The sequence below is a fragment of the Lactuca serriola genome, chromosome 8 (genome assembly GCF_051521515.1).
Source record: "Lactuca serriola cultivar US96UC23 chromosome 8, Lser_US96UC23_V15, whole genome shotgun sequence".
Classification (NCBI taxonomy): domain Eukaryota; kingdom Viridiplantae; phylum Streptophyta; class Magnoliopsida; order Asterales; family Asteraceae; genus Lactuca; species Lactuca serriola.
Genome location: NC_136415.1, coordinates 125,745,674 through 125,765,850, shown reverse-complemented (window position 1 = coordinate 125,765,850; position 20,177 = coordinate 125,745,674). Strand labels below are relative to the sequence as shown.

At 37.9% G+C, this 20,177-nt stretch overlaps 2 protein-coding genes and 1 non-coding gene across 3 annotated transcripts; 2 read left to right on the top strand and 1 right to left on the bottom strand.

Annotated features, from left to right (window-relative positions):
* Nucleotides 1-368: 368 nt before the first annotated feature.
* Nucleotides 369-2,684, top strand: SFGH (S-formylglutathione hydrolase). The gene is made up of 8 exons (XM_079016160.1): nucleotides 369-607; nucleotides 1,054-1,171; nucleotides 1,267-1,314; nucleotides 1,448-1,644; nucleotides 1,720-1,818; nucleotides 1,908-1,973; nucleotides 2,053-2,231; nucleotides 2,540-2,684. Exons 1-8 carry the CDS (start codon nucleotides 458-460, stop codon nucleotides 2,565-2,567), a joined length of 885 nt encoding a protein of 294 aa, XP_078872286.1. The 5' UTR covers nucleotides 369-457; the 3' UTR covers nucleotides 2,568-2,684.
* Nucleotides 2,685-3,204: 520 nt separating this feature from the next.
* On the top strand, nucleotides 3,205-3,277 carry TRNAE-CUC (transfer RNA glutamic acid (anticodon CUC)). The gene has a single exon. It is a non-coding gene; the product is annotated as a tRNA-Glu (tRNA).
* Nucleotides 3,278-3,660: 383 nt separating this feature from the next.
* On the bottom strand, nucleotides 3,661-6,185 carry LOC145069851 (uncharacterized). Its single transcript, XM_079016793.1, has 7 exons — nucleotides 5,902-6,185; nucleotides 5,396-5,600; nucleotides 5,133-5,334; nucleotides 4,860-5,053; nucleotides 4,637-4,790; nucleotides 4,375-4,539; nucleotides 3,661-4,296 (listed from the first exon to the last, which is right to left on the bottom strand). The coding sequence occupies exons 1-7, from the start codon at nucleotides 6,080-6,082 to the stop codon at nucleotides 3,838-3,840; spliced, it is 1,560 nt and encodes a 519-aa protein (XP_078872919.1). The 5' UTR covers nucleotides 6,083-6,185; the 3' UTR covers nucleotides 3,661-3,837.
* Nucleotides 6,186-20,177: the final 13,992 nt, after the last annotated feature.

Genomic DNA, 20,177 nt, shown 5'->3' with positions numbered 1-20,177 from the left:
AAGTCGTAATTATTGGTAAAAATGACGATTTGACCATTTTTTCGGTTAATCAGTTTCAATAATGAGACTTTAATGAAATTATAGTAAAATAATGAGACTTTAACAAAACCGGGTAAATATTGAAACCGATAAAATTAAAAAAAAATGATCAAATCGTTATATTTACTGGTAATTAAATTTTTTTATAAATAAATTAAAATAAAATATTAAGATTTTTATCGTACAATTCCTTTGGATAATTAAGATTTTTATCAAACATTTCTCTTTGGATAATTAGCAAAATTATTGAGAAGAGACGCCCACCTTATCGATCTAAACAGGTGTAAGTACGCTTATGTGGTTCATAGCGAGCTCGACTCCCCACATATAAAACCCCTTTTTCTCACTAACATTTAACAGCAGCACTCATCTCATCATCTCACCAACAAATCCAAAACGCACAACCAAAGCAACAACGATGGCGAGCAGCAAACCAACGGAAATCGGCAGCTCCAAAATGTTTGAAGGTTTCAATAAACGATACAAGCATCAATCCCCGACCCTCGGTTGCTCCATGAACTTCCACATCTATTTCCCTCCCTCAACTTCTCCTGATCAAAGATTCCCTGTAAATCTACTTCGCCATATAAGTCAACAACTCGTTGATCCTTATTTTGTTTACATGCTTACATTTTAAAAGTGTTTTAGGTTGTTTACTGCTTATCATTTTATGACATTTGTTATTAGATCGCTGTTTTACTGTTTTGGTTTAGGGTTTTCGATCGTTGGGTTTGTGCCGTTTAGTCATTTTGATCTTAGTTGTTTTTAGATGTTTGGGAAAACAAGAAGTATAATCACTAGGGCTAATAAGCATAGAGGGATGAAAAGGGGATCTATGTTAATATACAAATCCATGCAAGAAAACATATATGTCTGCCTTTAACCACATACACATACATCAACAAATAAGACAAGAGAATACATATTGTTATTTTTAATAAATTTCATCACAAATTTCTTTCCTTGTTTGGGTAAAAGGGTTCTAACAGACTTCAATATTTGGTTATGGTTTAGGTACTATACTGGCTCTCTGGTCTTACTTGCAATGATGAAAACTTCATTATCAAGTCAGGTGCTCAGCGAGTTGCATCAACTGAAGGCATTGCTTTGATTGTTCCAGATACATCTCCAAGTAATTCACCCATTTTTTTTATTTGAAACCTTTTTCATATATCTGGTTTTTACTTAAGATCATGGAAATTACTAGCTCTCTATGTTCTGATATAGGAGGCCTAAATGTGGAGGGGGAAGCAGACAGCTATGATTTTGGTGTTGGTATGTTACAGGAAATCAAAGACTTTATATTAATATTATTAGTTATTAGTTAATGTCTTTGTGTCTCTTCTTTGTCCAAATAATATATAACTACAAACAAAAAGTTTGATTTGAAATGTTTACATTTTTTCAGGTGCTGGATTTTATCTTAATGCTACTGTAGAGAAATGGAAGAACTGGCAAATGTATGACTACATAGTCAAGGAACTTCCACAACTTCTAAGTGATAACTTCCCTCAGCTTGATACATCAAGGGCATCCATAAGTGGTCACTCTATGGGTGGACATGGAGCACTTACAATCTATTTGAAAAACCTAGACAAATACAAGGTATGTTTGATGTTTCATAATCATATGATATTTATTGGGATCATTTTGTTCATCTATTAATTCTTCTTTTTGCAGTCAGTGTCAGCATTTGCACCTATTGTGAATCCCATTAATTGTCCATGGGGTCAAAAGGCATTCACAAACTATCTGGGTGATGATAAGACTGCTTGGGAGGTATATATATATCTTTAAATATAAATTCTTGCATATAGCAACAAGAAACATGTGTTCATAGTCATTGAAATAACTCATAAAATATGCAGGAATACGATGCCACTTGCCTGATTAAAAAGTTCAATGATGTTGCAGCTACCATCATGATTGACCAGGTAGAAGTTTGGAAATTGAAATTGAGCTTTTTCAGTTATCCCCTTAGTCTTATAGATTTGTTTATTATTGTTTGTGTAGGGAGATGATGACAAGTTTTTGCATGAGAATCAGTTGTTGCCAAACAAGTTTGATGAGGCATGTAGGAATGTGAAAGCTCCTCTTTTGTTGCGTATGCAGCCTGGTTATGATCACTCCTATTATTTCATAGCCTCTTTCATTGATGATCACATTCGCCATCATGCTCAAGCTCTTAATCCGTAAGCTTTTAAAGCATATGTTGTTGATGCTTTTATGGACATGATGATAACTTCAAACTTTAGAGAAACTTGTTGTGTGTGTGTGCGCGGGTGTTTCATCTTGTTGTTTTTTTATGAATCGGATGAAGACACAGTGTTTTTTTTACTGAAAGAATTATGCATTGGAAAAGAGTGAACCTGGACCATGTTTATGTAATGGTTGCAGAGTTGTGAACTATAGTCTGATGTTATATGATATTATCCACTTTTTAAATATGATGAGATGTAACGTTTCTTAGAGATGGTAGTTTTTTTTATTATATTGGTAGGTCAAGGGTGGGGAACAGCAGAATTTGATTGATTGGCACTACTTATCATCATGGATGCTGCTTGGATTGCCTTTTAATTAAAGTGTATAACTTTTTAAACAATGTGACTGAGATAAGTTTCTGTTGAATATCAAGTTTGTCTAAATCTAGATTAATAGAAAGCAAAAATAATACAAAAGAAAGAAAAGGGTCATGTATCAGAAAAGAAATGGACAAAATAGTGTCAATCCGATTGGTTTTTGATTCTTATTAAAAGATATAAATATATCCTAATTCAACACGAATCAGTCCAATCAATAAAGATTTTATGCAACAAACGTATGATGTTTTTGTCAACAAATATAGTAGACAAATATGTTGATCACATATGTAATTTTGTTAAAACTTATTGATTTCTCTGTTGTTTGAGTATCACGGTGGGATAAAAGGATAACATGTATTCGTAATAATGTAGAATGTCTAAAAACAATGACATTTTTATTATCACGTAAAACATTCGTAATAGCATCAAAAGACGTATAGGGAAAAAAAAAGGGATAGAAGTGCACATTGTGCCAAGTGACAACATAAAATTTATTTTGAGACACAGGGTCGACAACTGGTTAAAGGGTTCATACGTCAAAAATATTCATACATATTACGAATTGCTAAACGTAAAACATAAATCCGTTGTAGTCTAGTTGGTTAGGATACTCGGCTCTCACCCGAGAGACCCGGGTTCAAGTCCCGGCAACGGAATTGTTTTGTGGAATGGCCACTTTATATTTTTCATTTTTACCATTTTTTGTTCATGCACAATAACTTTATAAATTGATATGAATTTATATACATTTACATACATAAGACTGATATTCATACCTTTTCCGAATTAAAAAGAATAAAATGTTGGCTTTTATATATAATTTGGATAATTACCACATTGATTAAGTAAATGATATTCTATACTCCAAATAAATACTTTGATTTGCCCTCATAACCGTCTTTCCATTATCCATCTATTTAATTATGATTTTGTTATCCCATTTTTGGAGGTGTTGATCTAGTTCATCCAACTGTTTATCTGGGACTCATGCATTAGTAAAGAAATTCAAAACTGATGTGTATTGGTATATTATATGGAATACAAGTAAATGATGTGTAGTTTTTTTCATTAGATGCTGAATTTTTTTTGTTGAGTGATACAAACAAAAAAAGAAAAAAAGAAAAAGCAAAAGTCCAAACAAGAACATTCACCTACCAAATACACAATTGACAATGCCATAATATAACTTTATTCTAAGCAAGAAAACTAAATCCCCTCAGCTTGAAAAAGCATGCCCATCCTGTAATGGCTGAACAGGTACAGCATAAGGAGAATCCCAGTCAGCATCAAATATCTTCTGAAGCTGCCCCACAATTCCCGGATTATACGTCCCAAAACTTACCCCAACTGTCGCATAAAAATAATCCCACATCAAATTACTTGTCCCTATATGTGCACGCGTGTCACTAACCGCATATTTACCATGGTTAACCCTACCAAAACCAGGATACTTATTTCCTGTACTTGTCCCATTAATAACAGCAGCCCCAGTTGAATTATAACCAGGGACCATATAGTATTTTATCTCGATTTTCCCAGCACATTTGTTGTCTGGTGAAGAAGAGCATAGATTATTGGAATAAAGAAGAGATTTTAGATACTGATCTGTGTTTGCTATAAAATGTGACCAGTATGCTACTAGTATCTTCACTTTTGCATGCTTTGAGAAGATGACCTGCATTTTTCAACATAGTTAATAGGGAATGATGCCTTCAATAAGAAAATACAATGTTGTAATAAAAAGAAATGGAACCTCTGATATTGCTGTGGATAATGATGACCAGTAAACTGTTTGTTTTGAGTATTCAGATTGACCAAGCCAATCCATGGTACTGATTCGCACAGTTTCACCATCTTTTACTGATTTAATTGTTTCAATCCATGCCTGTTCATCCGCCTGGTACTTTCCAAATGAGAGCTGCAGTTCATAAATCATGGCATTTATATGAACATATAAATAAAAGCATCAAAGAAACTACAATATACGGAATCAATGAGACCAAAAGATTTTGAACCTCTGGTGGAGCAAAAGAGAGATAGCTTGATTGAGGTTTTGAATTTGAATAATTGCATCCAGGGGTTTGAATTGATGTTTTGAAAGTTGAAGGGTCTGTTAGTAGTGGATAGCCAGATGTGTGTGGAACTTCAACATAAGGAGGAAGAGGTGATCTGTAGAAATATTAATAAAGTTTTGATGAGAATTGTGAAAAATGATAAATGAAATTGGAATTGACGTACCTGCATCTTTGTTTAGATGGTATGAAATGTGACCAACAAGGTACTGTTCTACTGATCTGCCATTGTTGATCCCATATCATTCGTGTGTAATCAGAAGAATTCAAAGATCCGAGTTTCCATAAGTTATTATAGAAGATTTCAACCTTTTTGGCTATTTCTGGACAGTTAACAAGATATATTCCAACTTCCTTCACCTATAGAAATCAAACATAAATACAACCCAATAACTTATTTAAAAATATCACAACAAATTCGTGGCTTATTAGAAGTTACCTGAGTGAGAGATTTCCAGTCATTGTTAGCAGATCCAATATAAACATCTCTAGAATCTGATATCCAAACTTTAGCATGGAGCACACCTGATTCAAACCAATCCTTAATCAATAAGGTTACATTCTGTACATTTGGCCTCCCTGAAGCAAGCGCGGAGGGTTCTTCTGTGTAATCAGGATATACTCCTGAATGCTGCAAAAGCCTGTAAAAAAGTAGAAGAAATTATAGATAAGACCGATGTTGACGTAAGCAATAAAATATACCTAACATTGACATCACGATCAGCAGCGTCTTCAATGGATTTATATACACTTGAGCCATCACCAGAACCAAAATTCTTCATGCTTTCTTCAGAGTATCCATAATCTCCAGAACGAGGATCATTAGGTTGTGCGATTAGTTGCCAGTACTGTGCCATTATGTCCAATTTGTCCGAAGAGTTTCCAGCTAACCATCTAAACACGTCCGCTGATCATATGCATTAAATCATAAATGTGCTAAGTTAAACAAATTGAATTTACTGGTGAGAGGATAAATGACGAATATGAGGAAACATAACGGATTCTCAGTGGCAAAGCGATGCGATTGTTACAGATTTCGATAGTGAATTATTACGAACAATCTGACGATTACATAGAACAATCCGTAATTAAAATTTGATACCAGAAATGCTAATTTTCCAATTTCAAAAATCAGAAGTGAAATCGAATTGATACGTGCGTAATCAACGAATCTACCTGATGAAAACAAGGCGTGATAGACGACTTACCGGTGGATAGAACGCCGGGAACGAGAGAGAGCTGAGGCATGTCAGTGGGAATGGATTGGACAAGCCAAGCTTTGCACTGATCATGATGGAACTCTGGCTTTACTGCTAGCAACACAAACCGATTGCTACTACTCAACAACAAGAGCAACAATGAAATCAAAATCAGAAATGCTTGTTTCATTGTGGCTTGGATAGGGTTTCTGGTTTACTCAAGAAGTCATAAATGGAATATCATCTTGTTGACTTTTCACACCAACGTTCAACCCGGAACGAATCTCGTTTCGTTTTGAAAACGAACTTTAATAAATTAACAAACTACTATTAAAAATAACTGGAAAACTGTAATTCAATAGACAAAATTGCAAGAATGGTCCTATGGTTAGGTGGAAATTGCCACTTTGGGCAAAAAAAGGTTTGTGCTAGCACTCGTGGTCCATAGGTTTTCATTTTGTTGCGAGTTTGGTCCATTTGTCTTGATTTTTTTTTATAAAATGACGATTTTACCCTTTGTTTTTTTCTTTTTTCAGTTTTTTTATTATAAAAATTAAAAAAGGAAAAAGAAAAAAGAAAGTTGCCCTCCTCTCTCTCTCTCTCTCTCTCTCTCTCTCTCGTTCTTGATTTTGATCTCCGACGAAGAAAGGAGGTTGCCGACCACCACCTTCGCAGCCCCTCCCTGCCTCCCTCCGGTTGTGCAGGACCACCAAACACCCATCCCTTCACCCTCCTATCTCCAACAAATCGACCCCAGTTGTCTCCCCCTCGATTTTCAGTTGTGAAACGCTCCCATCATCTTCTTCTTGAACTTGTTCCTCACCTGCACCACCACTCTACCATTCAAGACCACTAAGTTTTGGAAAATCAAGAAAAAAAATCAAGATTTTGAGATTAAAAAAAAAATCAGAACTAATATTCCTCCACCAGCACCGACTCAACCTCCAAATCGACCACCATCTGAACCCTTAGTCTTAATCTTGCCATCGCAGATCCACCTGCAACTTGAGAACCAGAAGCAGAAAGAGGAAAAAACTCTAAAAAAACGATTATCATTGTAAACCATTTGTGTGTATATGTGTTCAACCCTCCAAACACATACACACACCCACACACACACAAAATTCCTTTTATCACATCAAGATTCAAGAACAAAAATCGGACATAGAAATCGACCAATCGAAGCTATCCTGAAACTCTTAACCTATTCAATTTGCTAGAGGTGGTGGTGACGAATCAGATCTGAAAACCAAGCTGAGAAATAATCCCATCTTCGGGAGGCTGTCAAACTCCGGCAGATTGCCATGACCACCACTACCTTTACCACCGGACTTCTTTTCCTCCATCGGCAGCTCAATGGTTACAGAAAGAGAACAGAGAGGTCGGCGTCGTGGTTTTTTATAGGGGAAAGGTTGGTCTGCAAATTTTGTTTCTGATTGAAGAAAGAAATTAGGAACAATAAATCTAATTGGATCTGTTATATTGTTTTCTTATACTGATTGAAGAAAGAAATCAAAAGGGTGTTCTATTAATTGAAGAACCCTAAATCTAACTGTATTTTTCGATTTCTTTCTGGGGATGATGAAGAAGTTGTAGGTGAAGGATTTTGAATAAGAAAATGAAGGTATGTGGGTTCTGATGAAAAACAACGAAGAGAGAGAGAGAGAGAGAGAGAGAGAGAGAGAGAGAGAGAGAGAGAGAGAGAGAGAGAGAGAGAGAGAGAGAGAGAGAGAGAGAGAGAGAGAGAGGCAACTTTCTTTTTTCTTTTTCCTTTTTTAATTTTTATAATAAAAAAACTGAAAAAAAAAAACAAAGGGTAAAATCGTCATTTTATAAAAAAACTCAAGACAAATGGACCAAACTCGCAACAAAATGAAAACCTGTGGACCACGAGTGCTAGCACAAACCTTTTTGGCCCAAAGTGGCAATTTCCACCTAACCACAGGACCATTCTTGCAATTTTGTCAATTCAATAATTGAGCTGCTTTTACAAAACTACATTGTTGAAGAAAAACTGAAAGGTTTTATTTTTTATTTATTTATTTATTTATTAGAACCGAGCTAAATCATATTTAATACACATCAATTTTACAATATATATGTTCTTTATTTGATTAGCTATTTAAGTTTTTCCGGATCATCATTACACTCCAATTAGCTCTGTTTCGACTTCAATAAGTTTACGTATTCGATTGCTGTTTTGTTACTTTATAAATTTGGAACCCATAAAAAAGCACAATCGCTTTGTTGAGGCTACAAGCAGATTATTTTTGTTTGATTTTCAATTGCGAAAAGTACCAAATGAAACTGAACCGTGTCATCATATTTTGTTATTATATCTAGCAACGTGATATACCTTTTTAATCTATATACGGTTATTTTTTTTAATCCTTTAAGGTAACCAACTATCTATTATTCAAGATGTTGAGGCTATCCCACTTAAATACCTTACTAATAATAAGATCATAGGTTCTATCCCAGGCATACACTAACCCGTCGTTCCAAAAAAAATCTATTATTCCATGTAAAATTTTGCAATAATGCTAGGACCATTTTACATGCATAATTAGAAAGACTTCTACACCGTAAATTAGTTCATCATTGTTTTTTTCATGCATTGCATCAGGGGTAGTTTTTACAGGGTCGCAGTGTGGCACCGACAACACCTATTTTTTTCTGTTTGCGGTGGAAAAAAATTGATTTTTAACTATTTTTCATGTATCGACAACATCTATTTCATCTCGACAACACCTACTATTTATTTCTGCGTCCGCCCCTATATTTCATATAATTTTGGGAAATATACTTAACACCTCAATGTTTATGGATGAGATAATTAATCAACATCCATGACATTATATGCAATGATGTATAATGATAGCAGAAAACGATCTAAACCACATACTAATCAAAATCTACCAAGTCCTGGATGTTACGAAGTTCAATAGCCATAGAGATGACATACATTATGTTCGTAGATATTTTATATCTTAAATGTAAATACCTAAGGTTCTTTTCTCCTCCCATAATCTAATCCTTATGTGCTCATGATTTCACGATACTCAAAATTTGTGCTTGCATCGAGCACTAATAGTCTTCACTTTTGTCTTGTACCTTACATACATGTTAGAAATGGAGTATGTGAGACATAATTCACTTAAATGAATACCACAAATTATCGTGAACTTGGACCGAACATATCGACTCAATAACGACTCATCACCTTCTAGTATTTAATATGTGTAGGGGATATTGTTGTATTTCTCTTATTTCTTCATTCCTTTATTGTATATTTTGTATCTATTTATAGATACCTCCTGATGTCATATGGATTCACTCAATTCATTTTACTGTCATGGTATAGAGCCTTAAAGCTCTCCCCATTCATCTTCTGCTTTCTCTCCCTGCCCCTCTCGCTTCCGTCCTTTCTTCTTCCTCTGTTCTTCCCTCTTCCTTCCATGGCCAGCACCCATGATGCTTCAATCACGCTGAATACTTTTTTGCACATGATAACAATTAAACTCAATTCCACAAATACTTGTTATGGAAGAATCAGATGAACCCTATCTTAACCTATCAATACTTGATCTCGTATGTCGATGGATCCCTCCCGTGCCCACCCAACACCATCACCGTTGAAAACAAAGCAGTCGTGAACCCTGAATTCACATCCTAGGTCAGTACCAATCAATTAAGCATCATCAGTCTGCAAGCTTCGTTATCAGAAGAAGCTATCACCACTATCGTGGGTATGACTACCGCTAGACAAATATGGGTTGCCATTGAAAAAGATTATGGTAACTCATCAATTGAAAGGGTTCATAACCTCCCTGGTCAGCTTCGTTTGATTCAGAAAGGAGCCAAATCTGTTGCAGAATCCGGTCGTGCCTTCAAAGCCCTGTGTGATCAGTTGGCTGCGATAATGTTGATGGGTTTTGAGCATAATAACATCATATGTATCATGCAACCCTAATTGCTTTGGATCTAAGTTTTTCACTAATTGAACATGTAATTTGAATTCCAAAGCAAAACCCAAAATCTAGCATATATAATTCAAAACTTACATATGAAAAGGGTTTAGAAGATTACCTTGCTTGTTATATAGTAATAACAAGAATTCCTTTGTTGATCTTGACTCTTGAAAGCTTAGTGCGTCAAGTGTTGCACCTCTAATGGCTCACAAACACTTGTAGCAAGAGGATGAGAGGAGAGAGGAGGGAATATGAAAAAAATCAGCTAGGGTTTCTATGCTCTTAGCATTGGCCGAAAACCCTAGGTCTTGGGGTCTTTAAATAGGTGAGGCTACTAGGGTTTTCAGGTGGAAACCCTAATTTCCTTCTTAGGCCTTAAGTAGCCCATGGACTACTCCTCTAGGAGCCTTGGATGAAATCTATAGGGCCTCCCTATAGTTTTTCATCCACTCCATTCTAAAGGAGTCCAGCAGCCCAGTTTTGCAACTATCAATGATTTACAAAACAACCCTTATTCTTTTAAGCGGTTCCTTTAATCACAAAATTAATTCCAAATTAATTTCCGATTAAATATTAATTAAATAATATGATTTCTAATTAATATATTACTTTCATAATATATATTAATAAATTTTTTATTAACCTCTCTCTCTCTCTCTCCATATGTCATCCTGTCAAGTTGCTAAAGTGAAGGCAACCCAACAAGACCATGCTACTATCAAATCAAGTACATACCAATTTTAGTTATGGCCTTACACACCTAATCCAACAGTCTCCCACTTGGATAAGTCTAATAACTATAATTGCGAGTACGACTTTAGAATATGATTAGCAATCGTAGCTCTCAAAAGCTGCTGTCGAACTTTGACCTAGTCAGTTGTGTGCCCTTAAGATAAGGGATCATATAATCCTCCGTTCTACAAGATATCGTGTGGACAAATGATTTGGAACATAAACATTCTCATTGTCCAACTGTTTGTTTCCCGATTTCTGAGTTGTATGAAAAAGAACTTAATTAAACACATCAACTTAGTCCTGAATGGGTCCGACACATAAGTCAATAAAAAATCATCGAGGGGCCCAAGATATCGCTTTTACCCCTTGAGGCAAAAGGAGCATATAAACTTTGACTTATACGCTTGTACTATTTACTCATCAATCATACACAACAATACGTTTTATAACATCAAGTTACTGATGCGTTTACGCATTATCAATGCACAACCAACTCGTAAACAACAACTCATATATCTCAGTTTAAAGACTATACGATATTATCATCTCATAATTACTCGTGATAAATTCCATGAAGTAATTCAAATAAGCGTGGGTTTAATCCAATACTCAAATCTCCATTTCAGAAGTACTCATGAACGTTGCAAAAAACCATTGCTATGTCTAAAACACTTAGACAATCTACAAACCAATTCATGACAGTCTTAATTCACTACTTACTTCCAAAGTATGATCGACTGTGGATATTCTAATAATCCAATTATTCAGGAAGTAAAACATGCAAATGTGAAACACAAAAAAAAAAATTGACAATAGATAATAAAAAATTATTTATAAATAAATCTCCATTATATAATCATCAAATGTCAATTACATTTATATTGTTACAAGTTTCTAAATGTCTATCTAATCGCTAAAACTAATATCACCCTTCAGACCGATGCTCCTCGCATGCTGAACGTGCTTGATCCTACTCAGACCCTTTGTGAGGGGATCTGCAGGATTCTCTTTTGATGATACCCTCTTGGGGATGATGAATCCTTCTTCTACCCTATGTATGATGAAATGATATTTTCCGTCGATATGTCTAGATCTTCCATAATCCCTAGGTTCCTTGGTCAAGGAAACCACTTCTTCATTATCAAAGAAAATATCCATGGTCTCCAATGAATTTCTTCAACCATATAGCCTCCTTTGACGCTTTGCTCGTAGCTATATACTCTGACTCACATCTTGAATCAGCCACAGTCTCCTGCTTGGAACTTTTCAAAGTTACTGCTCTTCCATTGAGTGTAAACACCCAACCCAACTAAGAACGGAAGTTGTTTCGGTCTGTTTGAAAACTAGCGTCACTATAACCAGTGACTCTTAAGTCATCACTGCCTCTAAGCATAAGGACCCAGTTCTTTGTTCTTCGTAGATACTTAAGAATGCTCTTAACTGCTATCCAGTGAGCTTTACCCGGGTTCCCTTGATATCGGCTGACCATGCTCAAAGCAAAAGCCACATCATGCCGAGTACATGTTATAGCATACATGATCGATCCAACGGTGGAAGCATATGGAATCCGACTCATTTCTGCCATCTCGACATTGGTACTCGGATTCTGAGTCTTACTCAACTTGGTATTGCTCTGGATAGGCAACTCACCTTTCTTGGAATTCTCCATGCTAAAACCTTTTAACACTTTATCTAAGTAAGTACTTTGACTATGTCTAATTAGTCTTTTAATCCTATTTCTTAGAATCCTTATTCCCAGAATATAAGCAGTCTCTCCTAGATCCTTCATAGCGAAACACTTTCCAAGCCAGGACTTAACTTCTTGCAAGGTTAGAATGTCGTTTCCTATGAGTAGTATGTCATCAACATACAACACTAGAAAGCTACTATACTCCCACTAGTTTTGACATATACACAAGACTCATCCTCACTTCTAGAGAAACCAAATCTTTGACTTTCTCATCGAAGCAAAGATTCTATCTGTGAGAGGCTTGTTTCAATCCATAGATTGATTTCTCAAGCTTACACACTCTATTGGGGTATTTAGCATCAACAAAACCTTCAGGCTGACTCATGTAAACATCTTCATCCAGCTTTCCATTAAGGAAAGTGGTTTTGACATCCAGCTACCAGATTTCATAATCATGAAACACAATGATGGATAATATAACCCTAATAGATTTGATCTTAGCCACTGGTGAGAAGGTCTCATCATAGTCAACCCCTGGGGTTTGAGTAAAGCCCTTCGCAACCAGTAGTGCCTTGAACATGTGTACCTTTCCATCAATTTCGGTCTTCTTCTTGAAGATCCATTTGCACCCAACTATCTTACGACCTGGTACATTGTTAACCAAGCTCCAAACTTGATTTTCATACACGGACTGGATCTAGCTGTCTATTGCCTCTTTCAACTTAGCAGACTCAGGGCCCGCCATGGCTTCCTTGTAGTTAGAAGGCTCATCCAAATTTATCAGTGTACTATCACTGATAAACGTATCACCATCTATAGTAATATGAAAACCATAAAACTCTAGTTTCATTCTAACTTGAGTGGAATGCCTAAGAGTTAATGACTCGTCAATTGGTTCAACATGAATTTCTTCCTCGGGTTGAGTGCTAGTATTATAGGTTCCTTCACCGCTTGACTCTTGAATTTCTTCAAGATCAATTACGCTCCCACTTTCCTCTTCACATATGATTTCCCTCTTGTGAAAAAATCCCCTTCGTGCTACGAAGACCACGTTCTCACTAGGTCTGTAGAACAAGTACCCAAAGGACTTCTGTGGGTAGTCGATGAAAATACATCGCTCACTTCGAGGTTCAAGCTTGTCATGAGTCTCTCACATAACGAAAGCTTCACAACCCGAAACCTTGATATGTGCCAACGCGGGAACCTTCCCTGTCCACATCTTGTGAGGTGTTTTGGAAACCTTCTTTGAAGGGACTATATTAAGGATATGGGCGACACTCTCTATGACATACCCCCAAAATGAGATTTGTAGCGAAGCTTGACTCAACATGGAATGAACCATGTCCAACAAGGTTCGATTACACCTCTCAGCCACACCATTAAGTTGTGGTGTCCTAGGAGGTGTCAATTGTGAAACAATTCCACATTCCTTGAGGTAGTCATGGAACTCGATACTAAGATACTCACCACCCCTATCGGATCCAAGCATCTTGATCTTCCTGTCCAATTGATTATCGACTTCGTGTTTAAACTCTTTGAACTTTTCAAAATTTTCTAACTTATGCTTGATTAAGTAGATATGTCCATATCTGCTATATCATCGGTAAAAGTCACATAAAACCGAATCACATCCCTTGTGGTGGATCTAAAGGGCCTACACACATCGATGTGTATGAGATCCAACAATTCCTCACCTCTTTCACACAAACCTGTGAAAGGTGATTTAGTCATCTTTCCAAGCAAATAAGACTCGCATGTATCACCCGACCTTAGGTCAAATGATTCAAACACTCCATCCTTTTGGAGTTGGGCAATGTGCTTGTTGTTGATATGTTCAAGACGACAATGCCACAAGCATGCTTTATCTAAACCATTAGACGAATCAATCTGTAACACCCTATTTCCTAAATTGTCTACAAACATCACAGTTTCATATACACCATCACAAGGCAATGCTTCAAAATAAAATACACCATTATAATAAGTATTAATAGAACCAATTTCATTATTAAATGATAATCTAAAACCTTGTCTGTACAAACCATGAAAGGAAATAATATTCCTCGTCATTTCTGACGAGTAGCAACCATTATTTAAGTCTAAACATAATCTACTACTAAGCTTTAAAGAATAAACGCCGATCTTGGTAACAAGTGACGATCTCCTATTCCCATTATCGGGTTCGTCTTCCCAAGCTCCACATCCTCACTTCTTTTTAGTCCCTGCAAGTCAGAGTAGATGTGAAAACCACATCCTATATCAAGGACCCAAGAATTAGAACGTGATGAGTTTTTAGACAAAATAATGTAAAGCCGAGGTAGGCTTGATCTTGCCATCCTTGATATCCTGCAGGTACTTGGGGAAACTTCTCTTCTAATGCCCATTGTCTTGACAGTAGAAGCACGTTGCTTCTTTTCGATCTGAGGCAGGAGGGGCGTTAGCACTGGATTTTTCTTTGGATCCACTAGAGGACCCTTCATGTGACTTTCCCTTCCAATTTGACTTTGAGGGAGCTTTCCTCTTTTTCCCCTTTCCTTTTCAAAAAGCCAGGACTAGATCAACAACAGGAGTAGGAGTGGATTCAATAATTTTCCCTTTCAATCCACTTTCAACAGTTCTCAGCAAGCCTTGAAGTTTACTCAATGTGACTTCCTCATTGCTCGTATGATAAGTCATTTTGAACTGATCATAACTAGGAGGCAAAGAGTTCAGGACTATGTCAATATGTAACACCGTAAAATTTAAAACAATTTTTCATTTAATTTTTAATAAAACATTTCATTATTAAATCTTCCAAAAGTCAAATATCCAATGTTTCCACAAAATACATAACATAATCCTTAACCCAAGATCTCAAAAACATGACATCTGCAAGTGTGTACTGATCAAGCCGGCGCTTTCCCGCGATCCTCGCTAGTACCTGAAACACATAACACATAACACTGTAAGCACGAATGCTTAATGAGTTCCCCAAAATACCACATACTACACATACGCCTTTCCAGGCCATAGGATCTTCCGATCCAAGTGTCTCAGGGGATTTCCATCCCAGACTCTGTTGACTTTCCGGTCCATATCATCTTGACCTTCCGGTCCACATCATACTCATATCACATAACATATCACATTTAACTTACATCACATATACATCATACACATAAGACCTTTCAGTCACACATAATTACCCCATCGGGTAAGGCATAGTGAGAAGACTCACCTCGCTGATGTCGGATAATCACTCGTGCCCAATCTCCTGACCTATCATCCTCCTATATCATAAGTACAACTCTCATTAATACTTTCCTGACTTTGTTTGATTAATACTATCATGTCAACACTAGTCAACCCTGGTCAACAGTCAACCTTTGACTCGACTCGTCGAGTGCCTTCGGGCAACTCGGTGAGTTCCATCGCGTACTCACGTCCTCTAGATCCCTTCTGACTCATCAAGTCATTCCCTAACCCGGCGAGTCACCAACTGTGTGATTTACAGGGAAACCCTAACCCTACTCGTCGAGTCTGTTCTTGGACTCGGCGAGTCCATCCCATGCACAAACCAAACTGACCTCCTGAGGTCAGATCTGTTCCATTAATCCATAGATCCGACCTTCCCAAGCATTATAATCACGTAAAGTCCATATCTTGATGCACAAACAACATCTATTTGATCCTATATGATGTTTTAGCCCCAATTATCATAACCCATGGTCAAAACCCCCATTGATCTTCATAAAGCTTGATGAGTAAGGCTCTCTGGACCTCTATGGATCTAGATCTAAAGCCTCATCACAAATAGGGACTAAGTGGACATCAAATCTAACCAATAAAGGGTCCAAGAAGCCCTAAATCCATATGATCATCATAACAACAGAAGGGGAGCCAAATTATTACCTCAAATGTGATGCTCTGAGCTCCAAATCCACAGAATGTCCACCTCCTTTGCTTCCTCTTGGCTAGAACCTCCTTTTCCTTGCTAAACAATACTTCAAAGGTCAACAATGGCTTCTTATCTCTCCCAAAACGCTCAAGCACTCTAGGGTTTCTCTCAATGGACTGATAGACGCAAATGACAGCCCTAAGGGCCTTTAAATAGGTCTCAAACCCGAGAGATTAGGGTTTCGTTAAATAGCGCGGACTCGCAAAGTCCACCCATGAACTCGCCGAGTCCGGTCATCAATCCGGATGAGAATTCGCGACCCTACTTGGCGAGTCTAAGCACCAACTCGCCGAGTCCCTCCACAAACTCCAAAATAAATGAATAAAATAATATACCTGGGAATCCGGATGTTACAATTCTCCCCCACTAGAATCAGACTCCGTCCTCGAAGTCTTACTCTGCAAACAACTCTGGATGCTGCTCACGCATCTCACGCTACAGCTCCCAAGTTAAATCCGACCCCTTCCGATGCTGTAACTGGACCTGCACCAGAGGCACTTCCTTGTTCCTCAGAACTTTGATCTTCGATCCCTAATAGCCACCGGTCTCTCAACATAGTTCAGGCTCGCATCCACCTGAATATCCTCTAATGGTACCACTGTCGACTCGTCGGCTATACACTTTCTCAGCTGAGATACATGGAAGGTGTCATGAATCTAACCCATGCAAACTGTGCTTAGAAAACACCACTCCAAACCCCCATCCAATCCTACATCAAAGCCCAACATCGATCCACACGTCTAGCCCAACAACCGATTTCTCCTCTAGCTCCTCATCCCTTTTCTCTCAACATTGTGTGAATCCTCCCAACCCTGTTCCTGCTCCATCACCTCTGCCACCTCCAATATCAACCCATCCTATGACCACACGAGCCAAGGCAAACATTTTTGTGACATCCCCAAATTCACGATCATTCTAAAAATTTTATTTTTGTTTATTTGAAAATCAAAGTATTCATTTTAAAGAATAATATTGCGGAATTTGTTCCCATTAAACAAGATAAATATATTATCAAAGAATTTCCAAAGAAATGTATTTTATTTATATTAAAACTTTGGGATGTCATCGTCAATACAGAAACATAAGCATAAATAGACCTTACATTCATTTACATTAATGATTTACATCTCATTTAATCTCTCAGTGCAATGTAGCTTCGTATCGACACATGTGATACAAATAAACTGAGTGGGTCAGGTTTGGAAACCTGGTGAGTACATAGGGTTTCAACCCACAATAATATAGTTTATTTGTTTCTTCACATATTTCATGTCAAACAATGAACCTGATTACCCATTCCCATTTTCTTCATTTAATCTTCCCTAAAGATTTATCCTAAGGGTCATCTCTTACATCGTATTTACCTTTTATCTCCTTACATCCTATTTCCTTATATGTTTGTTCCTACGGACTATTCCTAAGGATCATCGCCTACATCACATAGACAGTACTGATTCGAGGATTACTCCCTTAATACGTGTCTAGTAAGGGTTATGGTATCATCAAATGAATACGTAAGCAACAACTTCAGGTTAGTTACCTGTTTTTTCTGATTTATGTGTGGCAGAACTTCATGAGTCGCTAGGTCACTAAAAGTGTCAGGAGAATTTTATTATAAAATGATTGTAGGTAGTCAGAGTTCAGGGATTCATTAGAGGATGGGAAGTAGAATGATTAATTGATGGATTGGAATTTTATCATCTATGGAAAGGATTATACCCTTTCAGTTTTTCCGACTTCACAGGAGTGAGCAGGCTGGTGACCCCAGGGTCAGGTGGTATTTCAAGTTGGGGTTCATTTGTCGTAGGGGTTAGCGGCAGTATTTCAGCACAGGTAAGCGCAGGTGATTCGATGTGGCATGAGTATCTTGCGAGGCAAGTTAGGTACCATATTCTTGGGTAGACCGGGTGTCGGATTGTCATTTCTATAACAATAAGGGACTAGTTAATGTCACCTGGGATTGAAGGGGAGAATTGAGAATTCTTAGATGGGAAATCAACCATTGATGGTTTTGTCTATTACTATCCGGATAACGATTTCTAGAGAGGTGGTGCGATCAAGCAGGAGGTAAGGGTTTCCCCAAGTATAGATATAGAGGCGATCTTTTTGAGTATATCTGTAGGTGTTCAAGGTAGAATTGGGGGTTTGGTTCGAATTACGTGTATGGTTCAATCGATTTTACAGTCTGTGAATTGAATCGAGAGTTCGAACCCCAAGTGGGGGAGAGCTGGTTATTTATGGAAAGGGCACCAGGATGGGTTCAAGGTTTTTCTCAACAGACCTAGGGTGGCACGGATAGACTGAAGGCCAACGGGGCGTACCAGTCAGGCCGAAGGCCCGGAGAACGATCCAGACATACTGAAGGCCCTGAGAGGCGATCCAGACATGCTGAAGGTTCTCAAAGTGGTCCAGATAGGCTGAAGGCCTGATGAGGCGGTCCAGTCATGCTAAAGACTTTGGATGTATTTTGTTAGGTCTACGTTTTGGTATTAAGCATGCTGCTTTATGATGATAACCAGTGGAACTGGATGTTTTTTGTGCTCATTGGTTATCACCTATGGAATGCCCTTAGGGACCGTTAGTGGTCATGAGGGAGAGCCTGAAAAATCTTGTGCTGTAACTTGTTCTATAAGGGAATTGTGCACGGTAGGGTTTCAGAGTCCGAATTAGATCAAGAGTTCGAGTGTTTTCCCTCTGAGGATTGTATGCGACGCTGTTTATGAAAGAATTGCTTGGGTAGAAAACCATGCGGGGCTCAGTAGTATTGGGGAATGTCGTCGAGGTGTGTGTTATCGGAAGCGTTCCAGTGATAGGCTATGAGTCTAATGATCGTAAAGATTCATTACTTTTGCTTATGGTGTTCTCGGGATTGACGCGTTGATGGGGGCCTGGCGAGTCGTAAGTCTATTAGTTAGATAAAGGAATCAAGAAGGACTGAGGGGAGTATCAGTTAGGTATTAGAATGAATCTGGGGAATGTTTGCCCCGTATTCCTGCATGTTCGCAAGTTGTTGTGAAGGATCGGATGTAATGTGGAAGTTCTTGGTTGATCATCTTCTTTCATCGCTCCGGAGATTGGTAATGGCATGGTAAAGAGTCAAAGGTTATACTAACGTTTTGGTGTATCATATGGATTCGAATTGTGAAATGTTCGCTATTGACATGTTTTAGGGTCTTTTCTGCATGATTTGTGGTAGTTTCGATCAGAAACTGGGGATGGATTCATGGACGGCCATTTCGAGATGGCTTATAGTGGAAACTTGTGTCGAGGATCGCAAGTGTATCCATGTGAGGCATGTACTCTGGAGGTTAGTAAGGTAAATCGGGGAAAACTTTTTGGTTTGTGGGGTGAATTGTGAGCTGTAGGCGAAATGTATGATATTATCTACGGGGAATCGAGGGTTACTGGGTTAGAGCATCCCTGTCTTTCAGGTTTTGAGAACTGGGTTATATCTTTCTCCTGATTATCTATGGCAACACATCGTGTTGGGAGGGTTGAGGCATTCCTGCTCTATGCAGTAGGCCAAGATACCTAGTGCGGGCCGACGGTAAGTCGTAGGTATGGAGACTCAGGATGAGCAGTAGGGTTGAGGCAGTAGGCTAATATACCTGGTGCGGGCTGACTATAACTTGTAGGCACGGAAACCCAAGATCAGTAATAGGGTTGAGGCAGTAAGCCAAGATACCCGGTGAGGTTCGACTGTAAGTCGTAGGCACGAAGGCCAGGAGGAGTGGTGGGGTTGAGGCGGTAGACCGACAAACCCTAAAGATTTCAATTCGGTGGTTGATTGGATTCGACATATTGATATTCCATCCCGAGGATGATTAGGCCAGTCATAGGTGTTCGTGGTTATGCGTTAGCAATTAACTGTTACTGTATGTAGATTCGGGAGTTGAAGGAAGCATTATCCTGTCAGCACAATAATGGTTCTTCTCCTATTTTGCTTCTCGTA